The sequence below is a fragment of the Puma concolor genome, chromosome A2, assembly GCF_028749965.1.
Source record: "Puma concolor isolate L17-30 chromosome A2, mPumCon1.1.hap2, whole genome shotgun sequence".
NCBI lineage: Eukaryota > Metazoa > Chordata > Mammalia > Carnivora > Felidae > Puma > Puma concolor.
Genome location: NC_141668.1, coordinates 48107718 through 48126999, shown reverse-complemented (window position 1 = coordinate 48126999; position 19282 = coordinate 48107718). Strand labels below are relative to the sequence as shown.

Here is a 19282-nt window from a genome sequence, read left to right as displayed (position 1 = left end):
GAGATAGAATAGGCTCGGGTGCCCCCAACACCAGGGGTCACGAGTGCCAGGGTAATTCAGGAGCTGCTACCCCAGGAGGCTCCTCCTGGTGTTTCCCCAAGCTCGGCCCGCCCCGGCCCACCCCCCCCCCCCCCCCCCCCGGCTGCTCCCTGTGCCTGGCAGCCTCACCTGATGACCGTGAGGCGGCTGAAGCAGGGCTGCAGCTCCCGCACGCCGTAGTCATTGAGGTTGTTGTTGTCCAGGTCCAGGGCGAGCCGCTTGCGGAGGTGGTGCAGGACAAACGAGAGGGCGCTGCAGTCGGCCGAGCAGGCATTGCAGTAGGTCAGCTTGAGGTAGTTCGCACAGATGCCCTTGGCCGCCAGCCGCCCCACCTTCTCGCTCTGTGTCTCGTAGATGCAGCGCAGCATCCAGATGAAGGTGGGCATGGCCTGCACCTGGTTGTAGCCCTCGTACTGGAGCCGGGGCAGGCTCTTCAGGTGGGCCCGCAGGCTGGCAAACAGGTGCGCCCACAGGGCCTTGCGCTTTCTCCGCAGGACCGCCGCGGGCACCAGGTGCCGCAGGAGTTTCTGCTTGGCCTTGGACAACAGCCCGCACAGGAAGAGGTTGGTGAACTGGAAGTGATCCTTGTTCTTGAAGAGGTCCTCCCCGGCCAGGCCGGGGCCCCTCAGACACCGCATAGGGAGAAAGGAGGGGTAGCAGGACTCCACGGCCGCCTCTCCAGGAAGCCCACACTCCCGGAAGAACCTGAGCAGCTGCTGCGTGCCTACCTTGTCGTCCGCCACGAGAAAGAAGGCGGTAAAGAAGGCCTGGAGGGTGACGTGGAAAAACTCATAGGCCTGCTGGTCACCCCCGAGGCCCTGCTCTGGCACGGCCCGCAGGAAGCCCAGCTGCAGCTCTCCGTCCTGCACCTCGGCGGCCCGCACATCCTCCTGGCCAAAGACAAAGAGGTTCTTCTCCATGCCCTGGTGGGCCACCCGCCCCAGCGAGCGCAAGGCGGCGCCGCCGGCGCGGAAGGTCTCCGTCCGGCTGCGCGTGTTCCGCTGGACCAGGCTGGTGGGCTGCGTCCTGTTCAGGTGGACCTCGGTGATCAGCAGGAAGACGTCGGTCAGGGTCACCATGCAGTCAGGCAGCTGCGTGGAGATGTCCGCAACACTGTGGAAGTGCTGGAAACAGCGGAAGACGATCCAGCAGAAGAGGGGCACAGCGCACAGGCTGCAGAGGTTGGGGTTGGCCTCCAGGTGGGCCAGCAGGCGGTCCCGCACGGCGGGCTCGGGGAACACCCTCTGGGTGTAGGCCCGCAGGTGGCTGGGCGAGAAGCCCCGCAGAAACACCTTCTTGCGGAGGAGCTGGCGCGGGATCTCGATGCCCGTGCGGGCCGTGAGCAGCTTGGCAGCGCCCTTGAGCAGCTTCCCGCTGAGCAGGTTGGCCAGCAGGGCCAGGGGGTGGGCGGGCTCCCAGGGGGAGGAGGTGTCAGGCACGCTGCTCAGGTCGAAGTCCGAGTGCAGCTCGTCCAGGCCGTCGAAGGTGAAGAGGGCCGTGTGGGGGAAGCGCAGCAGGAAGGCGAACACCTCATCCGGGTCCTGCTCCGGGTAGCAGTAATGCTTAAAGAGCAGGTCCTGCAGGCACAGCGCGTCGTCCTCCTTGAAGCAGCTGAACACGCGGCAGCGGAAGTGGAAGAAGAACTTGAACTCGGCGTCCAGCAGCCCCGCGGCCCACAGGCCCTGCAGCCGCTGAAGCAGCATGGACTTGCCCACGCCGGCGTCCCCGAAGATGAAGATGGTCTCGCCCTGCTCGCTGAGGACGCCGGTGGAGTGGTCCAGCAGGCAGGCCAGGCTGCCCAGCAGGCCCAGGCTCTCGTTCCTGAAGCCCACCAGCTCCACGATGGTGTCCGTGTACATCTCCTCCAGCAACAGCTCCTCCTTCTGGGCGTAGCACAGGATGAACTTGGAGTCGAGGCCCAGTTGCTGTCGCAGCTTCTGGGTGTACCTGCTCACTGGAGTGGGGGGGGGGGGGGGGGGGGGGGGTAAGACAGCCAGTTCCATTGAAACTCTTTAAGTAATCTCTACACCCAACATGAGTCTCGAACTCATAACCCCGAGATCAAGAGCCATATGTCCCCCTTGACTGGGCCAGCCAGGCATCCCCTGAAACTCCTATTGTTGAGGCAGAGATTGCCTTGACCATTCTTTTGCTTATCACTCTGCTCTGAAAACAACCGGTAGTCTTACAAAACTACATGCCAACACTTTTGGTGAGAAAATACATTTGACATTAATCCCGATTATAAATGAGCTGTGCCAAATCGCCAAAATGGAGTAAACTGAGATGAAAACTAGCCTTATTCAACCTGAGGGTCACTGACTTAGCGCCTGCCCACAGGGGAGCTGGCAGTAACATGCTCTCATGGGTGTGGACTTAAGCAAACCTGAGCTAGAGATGGGCCTTACACAGAGAGGGAGGTGGTCCTTCCCCAGACAAGAGGCTGTTCGATAAATGCCTTGCAGATACTTTGGTGGGTGGGGGGCTAGGTGGTTAGTGGGTTAAGCTTCCCAGTTGGGCTCAGGTCAAGATCTCCCGGTTCGTGAGTTCAAGCCCCGCACCGGGCCCCACGCTGGCGGCACAGAGCCTGCTTGGGATTCTTTCTCTGCCCCTCCCCCACTCATGCAGGAGAGCTCTTTCTCTCAAAATAAATAAACTTTAAAAATACTTTGGGATTTTAATTATAATTCAGGTACAAAAATGAGACATACATGCCCATTTCCAAATTCATCTATAACTTTTTCCCATCAACTTAGACCAACTTGGCTGCCTGCTTAAAATTTGTGAATTATATTTTTTATAGCTTTCGTAAGGCATAACTTACATACTATAAACTCACATATTCTACAATAGGCATTGTATACTACTCAACGATTTTTTACTCAATTTGCAAAGTTATGCAAACACTGCCACAATCCAGTTCTAAAACATCTCCATCATAAGCCCACTTCTAGCCAATCTCTGCCCCTGGCCCTAGGCAACTACCAGTCTTCTTTCTGTCTCTATTAGTTTGCCTTATCTGGACATTTCATATAAACAGAATCACGCAATATATCGTCTTTCATGTCTGGCTTTGCAGAGTGACTCATACTTTAAAAGCAAGACCAAAGTAGCTGGTTAAAGGAACCAGTGGAGACATCTTTTGAAAGAATTATTCCTCACAGGCAGGAACATTTTTCTTTTCTCCTGTGGAAGGAAACAGAATGAAGCAGGAAGGAGCATTAAGTGGTAACAATGGCCACAGGTATCTGCCAGAGGTTGGCCCTGACATTGCTGGTTGGCCTGGTTTCCCCTAAACACACACCTGATTGTCTGGGACTTTGTCCTTTTTTGTGTGTGTTCAAGGTCAAACTAGGTTCTTTAAACATCAGAGTCTGCGACCCTGGTGTGAGGATATTTTCAACAAGTGTCTCAAACTAGAGAGAGCACAGGCATGGAGAGAAGACTCCCTGGTTCCCAGACCAGACCATGGCCCCGATTATGTGGGCTCACTGCAGCTTGAACTGCTCTTGTCCTTATCACCATGCGCAAATACACATTTTTGTGATTACCGTCGGGGCTCCTTCACTGGCCTCCGAGCTCCCTGAAAACAAGAACCACGTCTGATCTGCTCCACACGGAACCCGTGGCACCAACACAATGCCTTTGCCTATAGTGGGTACATCATTAATACCTGTTGGACTAATGGATTAGCTAATGCAGGACCACTGTGCTTTGGAAATAAGGATTGGCAACTAGAGGTGATAGAAGAATAATTTCCCTAGAATAAATCCCCCAGTGAATAAGAATCCTGGGCCAGATGTCTTCCTACAGACCATGTGAAGACGAGTTAATACCTATTCTTCTCGAACTGTTCCAAAAAAAATAGAAATAGAAGGAAAACTTCCAAACTCATTCTCCAAAGCCAGAATTGCCTTGATTCCAAAATTAGACAAAGACCCCAGTAAAAAGGAGAAGTATAGGCCCATATCCCTGATGAACATGGATGCAAAAATTCTCGACAAGATACTAGCAAATTGAATTTGACAATACATTAAAAGAATTATTCACTGGGGCACCTGGGTGGCTCAGTCAGTTAAGGGTCTGACTCTTGATTTCAGCTCAGGTCATGATCTCACAGTTTATGAGTTTGAGCCCCGCATCAGGTTCTGCGCTGACAGTGTGGAGCCTGCTTGGGATTCTCTCTCTCCTTCTTCATCTCTCTCTGCCCATCCCCTGCTTGTGTGCTCTCTCTCTCTCTCTCTCAAATAAACTTTAAGAAAAAAAAAAAAGAATTATTCACCATGATCAAGTGGGATTTATTCCTGGGCTGCAGGGCTGGTTCAATATTCACAAATCAATCAACGTGATACACCACATTAATAAAAGAAAGGATAAGAACCATACGATCCTCTCAGTAGATGCAGAAGAAGTATTTGACAAAATACAGCATCCATTCTTGATAAAAACCCTCAACAAAGTAGGGACGGATGGAACATACCTCAACATTAATTGTTGCCATTAATTGTACCCCAAACGTAAAGGTCATATATGAAAGACCCATTGCTAATATCATCCTCAATGGGGAAAAACTGAGAGCCTTTCCCTTACAGTTAGGATTGAGATAAGGATGTCCACTCTCACCCTTACTATTTAACATAGTACTGAAAGTTTTAGCCTCAGCAATCAGACAACAAAAAGAAATAAAAGGCATCCAAATTGGCAAGGAAGAAGTCAGACTTTCACTATTTGCAGGCAACATGAAACTCTATGTAGCAAACATAAAAGACTCACCAAAAAAATTGCTAGAATACATGAATTCAGCAAAGTCACAGAATATAAAAACCAACATGGGGGCGCCTGGGTGGCTCAGTCGGTTGAGCGGCCGACTTCAGCTCAGGTCATGATCTCGCGGTCCGTGAGTTCGAGCCCCGCGTCGGGCTCTGTGCTGACAGCTCAGAGCCTGGAGCCTGTTTCAGATTCTGTGTCTCCCTCTCTCTGACCCTCCCCCGTTCATGCTCTGTCTCTCCCTGTCTCAAAAATAAATAAACGTTAAAAAAAAAAATTTTTTTTTAAATAATAATAAAAAAAAACCAACATGCAGAAATCTGTTGCGTTTCTATACACCAATAGCAAAGCAGCAGGAAAAAAAAATCAAGGAATCAATCCCATTTGCCATTAATTGTACCCCCAAACAATAAGATACCCAGGAATAAACCTAACTAACTAAAGAGGAGATCTTTGGAAAGATTTTAAAGAGGAAAAAAATTCATTCTTGAATTTGTGCAACCATTAAACTGTCTATATATGTCAGAACAGTAAGTAACCAAGAGGTCACAAGAGAGGCCGTTCCCACAATTGCACAGGCCTCTATACAGATCAGACCAGCTATGTGTGCTCGGTTCAGTCACAGTCCCCAGGCTGCCCTTGGACAACAGGGAACACAACACTGGGCCTACTGCCTGATGTAGAGGCCAGGGCTGACCGTGGTGGACCACGCTTTCATGCGCTGCTGGGCCCACACACCGCAGCATTTCCAAACCCCCGGGCCTTGCTTGCTTAGTGTCTGCAGTCCCCCTGGGGAGGACTCGTACCTGGGTCAGTGTTGATGACAACTCTGCTCCGAATGAGCTCGGAGGGGGAGAAGCCAGTCTCCAACAGCCAAGGCCTGAGATCCACGTAAGCATCTGCAAGTTGCTGGAGCACGTAGAGGAAGAACTCGGACACTTCCTCGCCCTTGCTCTGTACCAGGTCCAGAATTTTGCGAACCTTAGTAAGAAATTAGACCACACAGCTCTAAGAAACCAGGAGGCTTCCATGAACCCAAAAGTAAAAAGGTCAGACTGGCCCAAGAGGTGTGCCCACCCCCAGGATTCTTCCTGTGTCTCCTTGTCCCTCTTCACCTAACACTATTGTCAGCCAGGAGTGAGTGTTGCAGGGAGAAAGTTACCTCTTGGGCATAATGAGGTGGGTGCTGGGCCACAGAGCAAGGGGCTAACAGACCCCCATAGAAGTTACACCCTAAAAAAGGCTTTTTGTATTATTCAAAATGCACGAAAAAATCACGTAAGTCAGTGACTGTGCTTCCCCCAGAAACCCTCTGTCTCCTCAGAGCCTGGCAGGATCACGTGACAAACAAGTTCTGTCACTCCTTGACCCAAAGAGTGTTCAGTCTTGCAATTCTCTTTTTCAGGAGATGACACAAAGCTAAAATGAAACTAAGGGCTGTTAAGACCTCCTCCAGTGGCGTATGGAAAAGTCTTTACTGTGGACCCAGCCTGGGACACAGTTGTTCCCAAATCAGAGGCAAGGCCATTCTCAGAGCCTTACCCAGCAGTGAGCAGCTCTCTGGAGTCTAAAGGCACTGAATGAACATCACTGCTAAGGGATGAGGTGGTCATTTTCTTTTTCTCTCCTCCTACTCGAAAGTGGATTGAAATCAACCAGTTTGGGAAGCAGTACACAGAGCGAGGAGAGCAGAGACGTAAGAGGAGTCTGCTCTCAATGCGCACACAAAAAGCAAAATGTGCAATTGTGTAATCAGCTGATAACCCCAGCGTTTCTGTTTTATCAACGACCCCAGTGGGAAATTCCGCCAATGTACTAAACTCCCAGAGGTCCTCACTCAGATCAGCGGGAGAAGCCCCTTCTGGCTACCAGCCCCTGTCACCCGCACCTTGTCAGGCTGTGTGGGGCAGGCACAGACGATCTCCGCATCTTCAGAGGAGAAGTAGTCATTCTTCAGCAAGTTGTCCACCAGACACTGGGTGTTGCGGATGTGAGTGACCAGAAGTTCCCGGTTGATTTTCAACAACTTAACATGGGAGTGAGACTCTGATGGAATGATTCCCATCTCACCGTGGCCCTGCTTTTCCATGGCTAAAGGAGCAAGCAGCTACTTTGCCCAAATTCATCTTTGGCTACACGTATCTGCCTGGCAGAAGGGCAATCAGGATCCAGGGCTCCCGCCTCTCTCTCCGTGATGCCCCTGAAGAGACCAACGAAGTCACCAGTGAAACCAAAGCCATGGGAAAGATCCCTCCCTGCCCTTTGGTCCTGGAATTTCTCTACTTCAAGCAGGAGGAGTCCTGCTTAAGATGGTGATCCGAGATGTATTAAAGAAAAAAATCTTAATTGAATGGCTTCCGCTTGTGGGTTACATGCCTAGAGAGGTTGACCAGAAATATATAGCAAATATACAGCAAAACTTGTTTATTTCCTTTTGAATAAAACAAAAGTGTGCTTCAATCCTAGCCTGGAATAGGGATGGAAAGATATATTATTTTCCATAAAAAGGTTAACCGGGACTGGAGGTTTCCACATACCCCAAGAGGGGAGCACCCAGAATTGGGAGCAAAGGAGCCATGGGGTGGGAGGGGTTGTTGTGGGGGGCAGGGTCTGAGCGCAAAATGGACTGAGGAGGGAGACAGGCAGCATGAAGTCTCCTGTGGTAGCGAAGCCTCCAAGAACCTGGGCACAGTGACGTCTCGGTCATTACTGCCCATTCTGGGTTGTGCCGTAGCCCTCCTGCACCCCTGCACTAGCTATCCTCATACCTCCAGCAAAGTCTGCCATATACAAGCACCTCAGGCAATGAAGGAGGAGCAATGGCCATGTGTGGAATGAAATGGGGCAGGGGGAGGGCAAGAAGGAAGGTGACATGGACTTCAAGTGGCAGCTGACCAGGAAAGGCCATCTCCCTGGAAACCCTTGAAACCCTTGTGCACCTGCTGAACCTTCTGTCTGGGTAGAAATAGGGACCCAAGCCATTTTATGTGAGTATTAAAAACTAACTTGGGGGGCACCTGGGTGGCTCAGTCAGTTGAGCGTCCGACTTTGGCTCAGGTCATGATCTCACGGTTTGTGGGTTTGAGCCCCGTGTTGGGCTCTGTGCTGACAGTGTGGAGCCTGCTTGGGATTTTGTTTCCCTCTCTCTTTGCCCCTACCCTGCACATGCTCTCTCTCTCAAAAGAAAGATAAACAAACATTAAAAATTAAAAAAAAAAAAAAAAACTGGGGCGCCTGGGTGGCTCAGTTGGTTAAGCATCCGACTTCGGCTCAGGTCATGATCACACGGTCCGTGGGTTCGAGCCCCGCGTCGGGCTCTGTGCTGACAGCTCAGAGCCTGGAGCCTGCTTCAGATTCTGTGTCTCCCTCTCTCTCTGACCCTCCCCCGTTCATGCTCTGTCTCTCTCTGTCTCAAAAATAAATAAAACATTAAAAAAAATTTTTTTTAATAAATAAAATAAATAAAAAAAATAAAAATAAAAAAAAAAACTAACTTGGGTTCACCTGAGCTAGATGAGATAAATAAACCTTCAAAAAAAATTTAAAAACCTAACTTTAAAACATAATTTGAGGGGCGCCTGGGTGGCGCAGTCGGTTAAGCGTCCGACTTCAGCCAGGTCACGATCTCGCGGTCCGTGAGTTCGAGCCCCGTGTCAGGCTCTGGGCTGATGGCTCAGAGCCTGGAGCCTGTTTCCGATTCTGTGTCTCCCTCTCTCTCTGCCCCTCCCCCGTTCATGCTCTGTCTCTCTCTATCCCAAAAATAAATAAACGTTGAAAAAAAAAAAAAAAAACAACATAATTTGAGCTATCCCAAATTGCGCTGATTATCTTTCTTGTTCCCTAAGATCCTGTGGCCACTGCTCCACTCATCCTTGTGTATATAAAATGGGTCATCATCTTAGAAGCAGAAAGGCCCCGACCTGGCCACTCAGTCCCTCATCTAGGTAGGAAAACTCACAGATTTCAGACAGTTTTTAAACTTTTTGTTGTGCCCTGCCCGCCCTCCCCCCCGCCACAGCCACAAATGACAGACATGTAAACACAGCATCATTCATGTTTTACGAGCCCACGTCCGTTAACATTCAAGCCCAGCGGTTCTCAGCTTTTTCCCCCAAGTCACACATGAGGCCCCTGGTCTTTGACACACTTCCAGTTTTCCTTATTTTACTTATCAATTTGCTCAACATTGCAAGCCTTCCAGAGATTTCCCAATGGGACCCCACGCAATAACTTTCCTTTTATAACCTGAGTGACTGAGCAAGACAGACTACACTTGAACATTCTAAGCAGCAGGAGGCCAAGACATCTTTACCAAAAAAACCCAAAACAAAACCTTTCAGGGATGGAAATGATTGGTTAGTTACTGTTGTGCTAGTAACACGCTCACCTCTCAGATGTTAATGCAGCCTTTTCCGCTGAGGTCAACTGTATGCCCCATTTTAGGATCCACAGCTTTGGAAAACTGGTTCCCTGAAGGGACACCAGGTGATAATATTAAATTTAAATTAGGGGTTAACGATACCTTTTTAAGTTTCTGGCCTTAGTCTTTGAAGTAAGTCAGAATATTTTAGAACAACATTCTCTCCTTAAATCTTCGATTTCCAACTTCTTTCTGGAACCTGCAAAATAAAAAAAAAAAAGTTTTCCTTGAAAATACTATTGCAATGAATGGCGAACAAACAAATGAAATTGACGACTAGATAGTTTCGAACCCAGAACTCAAGGATGCTGGGTACCACCTGGAGGGTCTTCCTCAGGGCAATGTTTTCTACATGTCATTCAGACAACACACTCACCTTTTTTTTTTTTTTTTTTTGGCCATAATTGAGTCCTACCTGTACTTTATTTGCTTCACTTTGTGCTTTAAATTGACTGTTTTATTCTATTTTTTGTTTCACTTCTAGTATAGTTACTACACAGTGTAATAGTAGTTTCAGGGGTAGAATAGATTGATTCAGCACTTCCATACGTCACCTGTCACCCAGCGCTTATCACAGCAAGTGCACTCCTTAATCCCCATAAATAAACTATTTCGAAACCCAGATTAATTTTTTTATTTTTTAAGTAGGCTTTCCACCCCGCACAGAGCCCAATGCGGGGCTTGTACTCATGACCCTGAGATCGAGACCTGAGCTGAGAACACTAAGCCACCCAGGAGCCCCAACATTCAGATTCATTTTATTTTATTTTATTTTATTTTTATTATATGAAATTTATTGTCAAATTAGTTTCCATAACAGATTCATTTTAAAGGAAATTTTGTACTGCCATTGTAAGTGAAAACTAACACTTTCAATAAATAGAAAGTTACACAAAAATAAATCCATCAGAAATAAAACCATGCTGTTGGATTCCAGCTCAACGGTGCTGCCTGGGGAGATCTGAAGTCTGAGGCCTGAGGCCTGTGTGCTCTTAGAAACATTTGAGGCCATTAAAGACACAGTAGGACAAACTGAGCCTTTTTTTTCCCCCTTTGGTGATAATCCTAAATCTGAGAGAACTGGAAAGAGAACTGCCCACTTCACGATGCTGTATTTTGCCGGCCACCACTCCTGCCGAAGGCGGCTTGAGATGGGTGTTACCTCTCATCTGTTCAAACCTAATCTGCATCCATCTGCAATGAGGGTCCAGTTTTACTCATGGCTCTAGCCTCTTCTGAGCCTGCGATTCCCACAAAACCAATGATCTCTCCCCTCAGCCTGCCCCATAATAGCCCCACAGACATTTCTACTGCTTACCATCAAAGGCAGAAACTTCAGTCTCCTGATTTAGAGCCACTTAGGCAAAGCAACAAATTATGTGCCAGCCAGCTGGCAAGGGGGCTATTGTACTATAATTTCCAAAGCCCTGGTTTGAGATTTAATCAGATTTGCAGAATGAGCTCAATTCAGCAGGAACTTACAGTAAAGAAAGCTGAACCTGCCCAGGTATACAGAATCCAAGGGTAGACGAAATATATACCATAGGACGCGATAGAGAAATTCAGTTCACAGGCATCTGGAATACCAAGCAGAGTCAGGGATCTCCTGGCCCCAACAGGGGATCCATTACTATCTTCGCCTGGTAAAAGGTGGGTCTGGCTAATGAGGCCAGTCTAGTTGTCACTTCCAGGCAAACAGAAGACCAAGGTTGGCCAGGGTCAGGTTTGGTGAGCTGGGCCTGCTCTGATGGGTGGGGCTCTCCCGGGCAGTGGTGCAGAGCCAAGAAGACAGAAGGTGGAGATCCTGGTGAGGCATGTCCAAGGAACAACCATAGAAAACATGAAGCCAATGGAGGTGGCTGGAAAAACTAGACAGACCCATGGCAGAATAAAAGAGGAAGATGAAGCAGAGGAACGAAGCAGAAAAGGTCAGGGAAGGGCCAGTCTACCACCTAAAGCCATCTCTTGTGACAAAGGCAAGCGGGGGTAGAGCCTATTGGTGGGGAGGGAGCCTCTTGGGAGCTGAAGGGTTTAGATGGCACCCCCACCCACTCCTCTTCTTCCTGGCTTTCTGATCTGCCCTCAGAGAGGTTTAGTTCCCAGGTAACAGAATGCCAGGGTCCATCCACCACCTTAGGCTCCTTATTGGAAATCTGTGCCCAGGTCCCATCTTGGAATTTGATCTTCTAAGCTAAATATAAAGTCTGCAGAGCCTCAAAATAAATGAATGAATGAATGAATGAATGAATGAATGAATAATAAATAAATAAATGGCTCAGGGAAGCTTCTCTGAAGAAAACAAAGCAAGTATTGGTGAAAGGCAGGCATTCAAAGGAAAAAAGAGGTAGAGACAGGAGAGAGACATTCTGTAAGACTATACAGCAGATGGTTGACTAGAAATGAAACGCAAGCCACATGTGCAATCTAAGATTTCCTAGTAGCCACATTAATGAATGTCAAAAGGAATCAATTTTAATGTTTTATTTAACCCAATGTATTAAATATATTATTGCAATATGTAATCAATATAGAATTAAGGAAATATCTTACATTCATTTTTTTTTCCATACTAAGACTCTGAAACCCAGTGTGCATTTTATACTTAGACCACTTCTCGGTTTGGACCAGCCACACATCAAGTGTTCGCCAACTACATGTGGCCAGGGGCTGCTGTGTTGGCACAGCTGTAGAGGAAGCACTGGATGCTGGCGTAGGAAGACATCAGAGCTCCTCCCTGTCCCTGTTCCATTTTATTTTTATTTTTTTATTTTTTCAAAAAAATTTTTTTAATGTTTATTTATTTCTGAGACAGAGAGAGACAGAGCATGAGTCGGGGAGGGGCAGAGAGAGAGGGAGACACAGAATCCGAGGCAGGCTCCAGGCTCTGAGCTGCCAGCACAGAGCCCGACGCGGGGCTCGAACTCACGGACCGTGAGATCATGACCTGAGCCGAAGTCGGACGCTCAACCGACTGAGCCACCCGGGCGCCCCTCCCTGTTCCATTTTATTTATTTATTTTTTTTTTTTAATTTTTTTTTTTCTTTCAACGTTTATTTATTTTTGGGACAGAGAGAGACAGAGCATGAACGGGGGAGGGGCAGAGAGAGAGGGAGTCACAGAATCGGAAACAGGCTCCAGGCTCTGAGCCATCAGCCCAGAGCCTGACACCGGGCTCAAACTCACGGACCGCGAGATCGTGACCTGGCTGAAGCCGGACGCTTAACCGACTGCGCCACCCAGGCGCCCCGCCCTGTTCCATTTTAAATACCGATGCCAGGAATGACTGAATTGGCTTTTCAGCTTAGTTTCGCAGAAAGTCAGTGAGGCAGGTAGTTAAAAAAGTGAGGTCACTGATAGTTCTGCCAGCTCAGAAAGGAAGTAAGTACTGGTTTATAGACCTACTGGTTTATAGTCAGTGTACAATTCCTTTCAACTATCACATACAAATTTATAGCTTTTTATGCTTCCAAAGATAAAACTAAGAACTATTTTTTATCAAAGCATTTTTGTGAGGGGCGCCTGGGTGGCTCAGTCGGTGAAGCGTCTAACTTTAGCTCAGGTCGTGATGTCCCAGTTTGTGAGTTCGAGCCCCGCGTCAGGCTCTGTGCCGACAGCTCAGAGCCTGGAGTCTGCTTCGGATTCTGTCTCCCTCTCTCGGCCCTTCCCCGCTCACACTCTCTCTCTCTCTCCCTCTCAAAAATAAATAAATATGAAAAAAATGTGTTTTCAAATGCTATAGATAGTATAATGAGACGTTCACACACCATGGGTAGGAATGTACCCTGGTGGAGACCATCTGGGAACCCATTTGACAGAACATATCAAGAGCCTGTGAAAAGTTCGTTTTAGTGATTTCCCATTCTAGAGACCTGTCTTCTGCAAATATTTCCTATTCTAGAAGTCTGCCTTCTGAAAAGATTCAGAGGCTCTGACAATTTTGTGGGTTTTTTTTTTTTTAAACAGTTTTCTTCTGCTTCTAGCTGTAATACAGTAGCTTATGACTCCCACAGAGGTCAACTGCAGGTGAAGTGATCAACAAATTGGGGTATAATCATACAGTACAGCGCTATTCGATAATAAATATGAATGATACAACACGAATATCACAGATATTATGCTAAGAGAAACCAGACTCAAAAGAATCTGAATGATTCCATTCATATGATTCCAAAAATCTGACCTAGAAATCAGAGCAGTGGTTCCCTGGGGTGGGGGGTGGGAAGACAGGAGAAACTGCCTGCATAGAGAAACACGAGAAATTTCTGGGGAGACAGAAATGTCCTTTATCTTTTTTTGATAAGTTTTTTTAAAATGTTCATTTATTTTTTGAGAGAGAGAGAGAGAGTGAGTTCTGAAGCTCTGTGGAGGGTAGGGAGCCATTTTGGCAGAGACAGGACAGAGAGAGAGAGGGAAAATATGGCACGTGGAGATTGCACAAGAAGAGCACTTCCCCTGGAAAGGAGCTGGACAGAAAGAGTGCAAACACTCACAGGGCGCTTGACAAGAAATCTGTCCCCCAAAACCATTGATGGGTAGAAAGGAGAGGGTTTCAGTTCTACCAGGATTCTATAAACAGTGGAGGGCAGAGTCTGAAGGTTCAGAGCTCACTAACTGGTGGCGCTCCAGTGATAAGAGTAGGGCAAAACCCCAGGAGTGGGCAGCACAGTCTGAGGGTTCCCTGTGTCTTGTGGGGAGAACCTGTTCCCCTGCTTGGAGTACATGTGGTAGAGGCCATATGGCCTCCTCACAGGCAAAGTTCTCAGTGGACCCCAGAGAGAAGCCACGTCTGCTGGTATTGGGACAAAGACTTTAGAGTGTGGCAAATTGGTGCTGGGTAGGTGTTGTGATTTGCCATAGACTTTTTTTTCCTCTATTCTATCAAGCTTCTTTCAACAAGCAGACTGAAACACACCTAGGATCAAGCTTCCTTTTTTTTATTTTGTTTTGTTTTTAATTTTTACATTTTTATTTTTTATTTAATTTTTTTCTTCCTCCAAAATGACAAGATGGAAGAATTCACCCCAAAAGAAAGAATAGGAATAAATGACAGCCAGGGATTTAATCAACACAGATGTAAGTAAGATGTCTGAACTAGAACTTAAAACCATGATTATAAGAACACTAGCTGGGGTTGAAAAAAGCATAGAAGACACCAGAGAATCCCTTTCAGCAGAGATAAAAGAACTAAAATCTAGTCAGGCCAAAATAAAAAATGTTGTAACTGAGATGCAATATTGAATGAATGCCGCGATGGTAAGGATGGATGAAGTAGAGCGGTGAATCAGTGATATAGAGGATAAAATAACGGAAAATAATGAAGGAGAAAAAAAGAGGGAAACGAAGGCAAAAGCATGATATAAAACCTAGAGAACTCAGTGACTTATCAAAAATTAATAACATTTGAATCAGAGGAATCCCAGAAGATGAAGAGAGAGGAAAAGGGGCAAAAGGTTTATGCAAGCAAAGTATAGTGGAAAACTTTCCTAATCTGGGGAAGGACACGGATATCAAAATCCAGGAAGCACAGAGAACTCCCATTAGATTCAACAAAAACCAACCATCACCAAGGTATATCATAGTCAAATTCACAAAATACACAGAGAAGGAAAGAATTATGAAAGCAGAAAGGGGAAAAAAGTCCTTAACCTACAAGGGATGACAGATCAGGTTCGCAGCAGATCTGTCCACAGAAACTTGGCAGGACAGAAGGGAGTGGCAAGATATATTCAATGTGCTGACTCAGAAAAATATTCAGCCAAGAATTCTTTATCCAGCAAGGCTGTCATTCAAAATAGAAGGAGAGATAAAGACTTTCCCAGACAAACAAAAAACTAAAGGAGTTTGTGACCATTAAACCAGCCCTGCAAGAAATTTTAAGGGAACTTTTTGAGTGGAGAAGAAACTAAACAAAACAAAAAAGACCAAAAGCAACAAAGAAAGGACCAGAGAACATGAACAGAAACACCAATTCTACAAGCAACACAATGGCACTAAATTCATATCTTTCAGTACTCACTGTAAATGTAAATGGAATAAATACTCCAATCAAAAGACACAGGATATCAGAATGGATAAGAAAACAAGACCCATATATATGCTGCCTACAAGAGACTCATTTTAGACCTAAACACACCTGCAGATTGAAAGTAAGGTAATGGAGAACCATCTATCATGCTAATGGACACCAAAAGACAGCTGGAGTAGCCATACTTATATCAGACAAACTAGATTTTAAAACAAAGGCTGTAACAAAAGATGAAGAAGGGCATTATATCATAATTAAGGGGTCTATCCACCAAGAAGGTCTAACAATTATAAATATGTATGCCCCCAGCTTGAAACAACCCAAATATATAAGTCAATTAATCACAAACATAAAGAAACTCATTCATAATAATACCATAATAGTTAGGGACTTTACACCCCCATTTACATCTAAGCAGAAAAATCAGCAAGGAAACAATGGCTTTGAATGACACACTGGACAAGATGGGCTTAATAGATATATTCAGAACATTTCATCCTAAAGCAGCAGAATACAGATTATTCTCAAGTACACATGGAACATTCTCCAGAATAGATCACACACTGACCGGGTCACAAATCAGCCTTCAACAAGTACAAAAAAACTGATATCATACCATGCAGATTTTAAGACCACAGTGCTATGAGACTTGAAATCAACCACAAGAAAAAATTTGGAAAGACCACGAATACTTGGAGATTAAAGAACATCCTACTAAAGAATGAATGGGTTAACCAAGAAATTAAAGAGGAAATTAAAAGGTACATGGAAGCCAATGAAAATGAAAACACAACAGTCCAAAACCTCTGGGACGCAGCAAAGACAGTCATAAGAGGAAAGTATATAGCAATCCAGGCCTTCCTTAAGAAGGAATAAATGTCTCAAATACACAACCTAATCTCACACCTAAAGGAGCTGGAAAAAGAACGGCAAATAAAGCCCAAAACCAGCAGAAGAAGGGAAATAATAAAGATTAAAGCAAAAACCAATGATATCAAAATCAAAGAAATAGTAGAAGAGATCAAGAAAACCAGGAGCTGATTCTTTGAAAGAATTAACAAAATTAATAACCCCCTAGCCAGATTTATCAAAAAGAAAAAGGACCCAAATAAATAAAACCATGAATGAAAGAGGAGAGTTCACAACCAACAACAAAGAAATACAAACAATAATAAGAGAATATTATGAGCGATTATATGCCAACAAATTGAGCAATTTAGAAGAAATGGACAAATTCCTAGAAACACATAAACTACCAAAACTGAAACAAGAAGAAATTGAAAATGTGAACAGACCCATGCCCAGGAAAGAAATTGAATCAGTAATCAAAAATCTCCCAACAAACAAGAGTCCAGGGCCGGAAGGCTTTCCAAGGGAATTCTACCAAACATTTAAAGAAGTGTTGGGGCGCCTGGGTGGCGCAGTCGGTTAAGCGTCCGACTTCAGCCAGGTCACGATCTCGCGGTCCGTGAGTTCGAGCCCCGCGTCAGGCTCGCATCAGGCTCTGGGCTGATGGCTCGGAGCCTGGAGCCTGTTTCTGATTCTGTGTCTCCCTCTCTCTCTGCCCCTCCCCCGTTCATGCTCTGTCTCTCTCTGTCCCAAAAATAAATAAACGTTGAAAAAAAAAAATTTAAAGAAGTGTTGACACCTACTCTTTTGAAGGTGTTCCAAAAAATAGAAATAGAAGGAAAACTTTCAAACTCGTTCTACAAGGCTAGCATTACCTTGATCCCAAAACCAGACAAAGACCCCACTAAAAAGGAGAACTACAGACCAATTTCCTTGATGAACATGAAGGCAAAAATTCTCAACAAGATACTAGCAAACCAAATCCAATAATACATTAAAAGAATTATTTACCATGATCAAGTGGGATTTATTCCTAGGCTGCAGTGCTGGTTCAATATCCACAAATCAATCAACTTGATACATCACATTAATGAAAGAAAGGATAAGGACCACATAATCTTCTCAATAGATGCAGAAAAAGCATTTCACAAAATACAGCATCCTTTCTTGATAAAAACCCTCAACAAGGTAGGGATAGATATAACACACCACAACATCATAAAGGCCATATACCAAAGACCCACAGCTAATATCATCCTCAACGGGGAAAAACCGAGTGCCTTCCCCCTAAGGTCAGGAACACAACAGGGATGTCCACTCTCGCCACTGTTGTTCAACATAGTGTGGGAAGTCCTCGCCTCAGCAATCAGACAACAAAAGAAATAAAAGGCATTCAAATTGGCAAGGAAGAAGTCAAACTTCCACTCTTTGCAAATGACATGATATTCTAGGTGGTAAACCCAAAAGACTCTGCCAAAAAATTGCTAGAACTGATACGTGGATTCAGCAAAGTATCAGAATATAAAATCAACGTACAGAAATTTGTGGCATTTCTATATGTCAATAATGAAGCAGCAGAAAGAGAAATCAAGGAGCCGATCCCACTCACAACTGCACCCAAAACCATATAATACCTTCAAATAAACTTAACCAAAGAGGTAAAAGTTATATATGCTGAAAACTATAGAAAGCTTATGAAAGAAATTGAAGAAGACACAAAGAAATGGAAAAACATTCCACACTCATGGACTCGAAGAACAAATATTGTTAAAATGTCAATATTACCCAAACCAATCTACATATTCAATGCAATCCCTATCAACACCAGCATTCCTCACAGAGCTAGAACAAACAATCCTAAAATTTATATGGAACCAGAAAAGACCCCAGATAGCCAAAGTAATTAATTTCCCCCAAAAGGAAAAGAAAAATTAGGTATATCCTCACCAAGAAAGAGCTGGCATAGCTACATTAAAATTAAAAAAGGGAAGAAATGTTACTAGAGGTAGAAAAACATTTCATAATGACAAAATGATCAATTTTAAAGGACAATACAAAGATTTTAATTTGTATGCACCTAGTAACATATTTTCAAAATAATAAAGCAAAAATTGGGGCACCTGGGTGGCTCAGTCAGCAGATAGATCCTCTGACTTCAGCTCAGGTCATGATCTCATGGTTTGTGAGTTCGAGCCCCACATCAGGCTCTCCGCTGTCAGTGCAGAGCCTGCTTCAGATCTTCTGTCCACCCCCACCTCGCTACCCTTCCCCCTGTTGCACTCTCTCTCTCTCAAAAATAAACACTTAAAATAATAATATAATAATAAGGCAAGAATCGGCAATCCTGAAAGGAGAAATAGACAGATCCACAATCACAATGGAGTTTTTTTTTAAGTTTATTTATTTATTATTGAGCGAGAGAGAGCAAGAGAGAGAGAGAGAGAGAGCACACAAGCCAGAGAGAGGTAGAGATTAGAGACAGAATCCAAAGCAGGCTCCAGGCTCTGAGCTGTCAGCACAGAGCCTGACGCGGGACTTGAACTCATGAATGGTGAGATCATGACCTAAGCTGAAGTCAGACACTTAACTGACTGAGCCACCTAGGCGCCCCACAATGGAGGACTTTAATACATGCTTCAGAGTAACTGAAAGAAAACACCACAAAAATTAACAGCCAGTAAGAACATGGAGAATCTGAACAGAATAACAAGTCTTCTAACTGACATCTATAAAACATGTACCCAACAGCAACAGAATGCCTCTCATTAAACTGACATTCATAAAGCAAGTTCTTAACATATTTTTTTTAAATGTTTTTATTTATTTTTGAAGGAGAGAGAGACCGAGCATGAGCAGGGGAAGAGCAGAGAGAGAGGGAGACACAGAATTTGAAGCAGGCTCCAGGCTCTGAGCTGTCAGCCCAGAGCCCGACGCGGGGCTCGAACTCACAAACTGGGAGATCATGACCTGAGCCGAAGTCGGACGCCTAGCCGACTGAGCCACCCAGGTGCCCCTTAACATATTTTTTAAAGTTTATTTTTTATTTTTTAGAGACAGAGAGAATTCCAAATAGGCTCTGCACTGCTCCAATGCAGAGCTCGAACTCAGAAACTGTGAGATCATGATCTGAGACGAAGTTAAGAGCCAGATGCTTAACCGCCTGAGCCACCCAGGTGCCGCTT

General features: G+C 45.4%; 1 protein-coding gene across 10 annotated transcripts in view; it reads right to left on the bottom strand.

The window, feature by feature from the left end:
• NOD1 (nucleotide binding oligomerization domain containing 1) overlaps positions 1–19282 on the bottom strand; it is a 93715-nt gene that overhangs the window by 32516 nt on the left and 41917 nt on the right. For 9 of the 10 annotated variants that reach the window (XM_086693355.1, XM_086693390.1, XM_086693379.1 and 6 more), the window contains 4 exons: positions 9329–9425; positions 6695–7006; positions 5613–5787; positions 169–1993 (listed from right to left, as the gene is read on the bottom strand). In XM_086693355.1, coding sequence (XP_086549481.1) covers positions 169–1993; positions 5613–5787; positions 6695–6895 — 2201 coding nt within the window. In that variant the 5' untranslated portion in view covers positions 6896–7006; positions 9329–9425. The other variant, XM_086693375.1, reaches the window with a different exon arrangement.